This window comes from Petromyzon marinus, chromosome 7 (genome assembly GCF_048934315.1).
Source record: "Petromyzon marinus isolate PM22_M1 ecotype Great Lakes invasive population chromosome 7, UKy_Petmar_22M1.pri1.0, whole genome shotgun sequence".
Lineage (NCBI taxonomy): Eukaryota > Metazoa > Chordata > Hyperoartia > Petromyzontiformes > Petromyzontidae > Petromyzon > Petromyzon marinus.
The window spans coordinates 2,031,366-2,035,993 of NC_133673.1; the positions used below are offsets into that span (position 1 = coordinate 2,031,366).

The 4,628-nt window shown below is 43.8% G+C and overlaps 1 protein-coding gene across 1 annotated transcript; it reads right to left on the reverse strand.

Moving 5' to 3' along the window:
* Positions 1-337: 337 nt before the first annotated feature.
* Positions 338-3,912, reverse strand: LOC116939833 (gamma-crystallin S-like). The gene is made up of 3 exons (XM_032948688.2): positions 3,777-3,912; positions 2,400-2,642; positions 338-739 (listed from the first exon to the last, which is right to left on the reverse strand). The coding sequence occupies exons 1-3, from the start codon at positions 3,783-3,785 to the stop codon at positions 464-466; spliced, it is 528 nt and encodes a 175-aa protein (XP_032804579.1). The 5' UTR covers positions 3,786-3,912; the 3' UTR covers positions 338-463.
* Positions 3,913-4,628: the final 716 nt, after the last annotated feature.

A 4,628-nucleotide genomic window follows, 5' to 3' on the forward strand; every position in this document is an offset into this window, starting at 1 on the left:
ATAACTGTTGGATTTTACTGTAAATTAGGACGAGAGTCTACCCACTGTGGGATGAAGTTGTCTCCATGCCGTGTTGGTTACTGGGTTTGTTGGACTATACCTCACCATGCTGCTCAATGCGGGATGCAAGGGGCGCCTAAGAATATGAATTTGCTACTGGTATTCCCCATATCTGGGTATCAAACTCAGGTTATGGATTAATATTGCAGTGCACTAACCACTGCTCATCTCGTATATATGTTTTATAGTTGTGATGTTCAGCGATATATGAATAGATCACCAAACACACATACCATTGTCAGGCATCACGAGAAATATCACACTCTCAGAGAGGAAATGCTCATCCAATCAATTTATTGTACAGAAAACCAATACAATTGTTTTCTCACTTTGAAGAATGTGCAGCACGAGTTTAGACCGTTACATGGTTCTTTTTTAACCTCGGTGAGCTGCAGAAAAGCATTCAGAATCGTCGTATGCAGCGCACCGACTGCATGGTGGGGCTCATTGCGCCGTACTCGCTGCACTTGCGATAGTCGCCCTTCTCCAGCAGGTACTGGCGCCCGCGGTAGTGCGGCTCCTCGTACGCCACCCAGGCGCCGTCGTGCACCCTCACAGAGCGCACCTCTCTCATGCTGAAGCGGTCGTGCAGGTGTGAGCAGTCTTCGGTCAACTCCATGGTTTGCCCACCGAAGTCATCATGCTGATACATGGTCATGCGGAAGTTGGAACTGTTTTGCTGAAAGAAGGGAAAAAAACCCACACACACAAACAGGGTTTTAGATTTAATGCGTGGTGTTTCGCAGCCAATGTTATGGTTCGTAATGGATTTTGTTTGGGGGGTTAGGCCCCGTAATGACCTCACCGGATGGTAGCCAGACAACTTCAGATATCACATGCACACTTTGCCTGTGAGAATGTTTAATGAACCAATAATACATTGTACGTGAATACTCTGGTACACGTGACAATATCATTTTTTTTCATATATCCCAGTGGTGGAGGGTCTTATGACACAAATTTGGGCAGATCATTATGTGGCCTTATCTAAAAAGTCATTTATGTATCAGCATTGTTAAATCTTATTTTTGTTAAACAATTGAATTTCAAAAAATAACTCGAGGGCTCTCAGCTCCTTCCAAATCAGCTTCTTGTCGTTATTGTTGGCAGTGATTTTATTTCGAAATGTATCTTGTACGTATTGGTACATTTCACCAGAAAATACTTTGAGATGAAACGTCTCATTGCAAAGGTGTCCAGGGTGTCAATTGAAACGTACATAGCAGGCATATATATGAAAATTTTAAATATATAACCTATACCGTATTTTATAAAAACACATTTGCTGAACACAGACCCACATCGCCCAGCAGCCAGCAACACATTCAGTGCGACCTGAGATCGAGCCAATGTGGTGCTCAAACCAAACGCATGAGCATTAAAACACTGCATAACCCTGCATGTTTGAGTATTTCAAGTTCGTTTAAATGAAAATCCAAAGGTGAAACACTTAGAAACGATCTAGATTTGAAGTTTTCGTGACTGTAGTGTAGTGAGCAGCACTACACTCTTGCTGTGGTTGTCCAACCTGATGACGGACGCTTGTGTTGTGCCCGAAACGTCGTGATTTAATTTATTTTATTTCTATACCTACGTGACTTTACCGAAATAACCAAAAACGTAGAAATGGTCTATGAGCAGCAACACAAATAATTGTCGACACCAATCGAAATATATCCAATAATACGGGTCTACAAATCGCTTCATGGTCTTGCCCCACCATATCTTGCCAATCCTTTATCTTTCTACGTCCCCTTGTGGCCCTCTACGTTCTCAATATTTGCTGTCGCTCTCTGTTCCTCCTTCTTATTGCGCTCAATCCACGCTTTCGATATTTCTCTCTTCTTGCCCCCCATCCACTGGAACAAACTTCCACATTAAGCGGTCACCTTCACTCACTCAGTTTCCGCTCACTCTCTCAAAACTCACTTTTGTTCCCTAGCTCACCACACGACCCTTTATTCCCCCCCCTCCCTCATAACCACCACCGCTACTGAACAACAGCATTACATGGCTACCACTCATTCCCCAATTATTCAATCCATCATTATTAACTGTCATCTATTCGCTTTCACCGAATTCACGAATCACAGATTTTTCCCCATTGCTTCATCTCATCTATTTAATTCACCGCATCTACTACCGTTACATCCACGTATGTTGTACTGTCATTAATTCTTCGTAAAGCGCCTTAGCTTAGGCGCTTTTAAAAATTCCAATATGCTGAGATATAAAGCATCAAGAAATGTCAGAAGTCACCACTCCGGACGTCACACTTTTCTTTCTGCTCCTTCCCCCTCCCCACCCCCTGTGCACTGGCCGCACGTTGGGATACTCACACCACGGATGGATCTGCAAGAGCCGATGTGGTCGTTGTACCCCATCCAGCGCTGGTACTCGGGGTACTCCCCGGGCTCCATGATGTACATGTTGCCCTTGTGGTCCGGACGCTCGTAGATGACCCAGGCGCCGCCCTCCACGCGGATCGAGTTGCAGCGGCTCAGGTTCGACGCCATGTTCATGCAGTCCTGGCTGGACTCAAAGCGGCGGCCCTTGAAGTCCCGCTCCTCGAAGAAGATGATCTGCGGTGCACAGCCGAGTGTGGGTCACACACGCCAGATTTCACGAGCCGTTAAAGGTTGTGAAGTTGCTGCTTAGTCAACTTACACGTAGAATCATAGTTTTATTAAATGCACTACATTATGTTTTATATATTACTGTGCTGCCATTCAGAGGAAAGGAAATTTTCAATATTTTGACGAATTGGGTTTCCTCTGAGACAATCTTCCGTTTCTTTTCCGTGACTGTGAAAAAGAAACCACCACTATGCTATAATGTCTACAGACATGTTCAAGTCCAATTCCAATTTGATTTTGTTTAGCCAGGTAAAAATCCTTGATGCCAGGATGAGTCTCATTTTCAAGAGTAACCTGGACCACCGAATTACAAAAACAAGAGCATGAAAAAACAAGTTCAACAATGAAGCAAATAGAATTAGAGAATGAAAAAAACACAACATGTTACTCTTTATTTAAATTAAAATATTGTTAGTCTGATTTAGAATTCACCAACAACAGCTTATCGCAGTGAATAGAACAAAATCTTCAGAAACAGCACTCGTGTGTTTGGGTGTGATATTAGATTATACAAACACAAATTGTATTAGTAATAGATTTATAATGTCTGTTTATGTATGACGTATTTGCTCTGTGTCAGTTGACACCCTGGACACCCTTTACAAAGAGAAGTTCCATCTCGAGGGATTTCAAGATGAAATGTTATAATAGGCAAACTATTACACCGAGGATTTGAACCTATGTGGCCAACTTGCTGCACAGTGTGAACCATCAGCAATGCCACGGATCCCCACTACGTACTCAGTGAGTGAGTACTCAGTGAGTGAGTACTCAGTGAGTGAGTACTCAGTGAGTGAGTACTCAGTCAGTGAGTACTCAGTCAGTGAGTACTCAGTAAGTGAGTATCTAGAGCTACAATGGTGAACGCTGTGCGATATCTGTGTGATATGTGTGTGACACGTATTTCGACACAGGCACACATCGCTTGTTCTTATTAGCAAACCAAATGTATGTACTTTCAAACAACCACCTCTTTATCCAACCTCATATTGACAATACAATGGCGTGTTCCGTTTACGTAAAAACGATGCTCAGATGAATTGTGGTGTATTACCAACACACCTATACTTTACCACTTACCTTTTTCATGATGAGGCTATGGTTGTCAGCGCAGAGGAGTGCACTTAGTTGAGGCTGCCGGGACACTATATATAGGGCTGAGCATTCCCCTTCGGTGGCAATCCAATTGTCAACCTCTCACAATGTATTCATTGTTACGCTGGGTTTAGCAAACCGTTGCTTATTGAGTGGTACATCAGCAAGATAAATGCTTACTCTGTACGTCTATGTCGCTCGTGCAGCGAGCATCCACCGCGTGTTGAATGTTCACTCTCTGTAATTAATCATTGCGAAGCTAAACATCAGGAGTAAATGCTTGGAGAAATATTTCTACATTAAATGGTATAATTTGCGTGAAATATACAAGCCATACACCAATTTCAATATACCCATTATGTAATTCATATGGAACATATCATATAAACCGCATACACGTGTAGTGGAGTAGAAAGGTGGGTATTGCATGGAAACAGAGACAGTGCAGTTTATGTTGTGTCAGCCTGTCGTGAAGGCAAAGTCATTGCGGTTCATGTTGGGTCAGCCTGTAACGAAGGCAAATACAGTGCAGGTTATGTTGGGGCAAATAAGCTGGGAGAGCCAAGGACGGCTGTGATTGGTTGGTGCTGTTGCCGGGGCCGGAGAGGCGTCTGGAAGTCTGGCGAGAAGCAGGTGTGCGATCACGCGGAGTGCCGTTGGGACGCGGACTAATTAATTGGGGCGTAATGAGAGCGGGGATAAATTGGGGGGTCGGCAATTGGAGCGGGGAGTTGGAGTTTGGAGAGCTTGGAGTCAACAGGGGGAATTGAAGTTTGAGAGACAGAGTTTGAGAGACAGAGTTTGGAAGACAGAGTGGAAGGGAGATGGAGTTGGAGA

What these genes read in the sequence shown, in the direction of transcription:
- LOC116939833 (XM_032948688.2), bottom strand. An exon ending in CTTGCAGATCCATCCGTGGT is followed by an intron (nt 740 to 2,399) that starts GTGAGTATCCCA and finishes CCCTTCTTTCAG; the next exon opens with CAAAACAGTTCCAACTTCCG.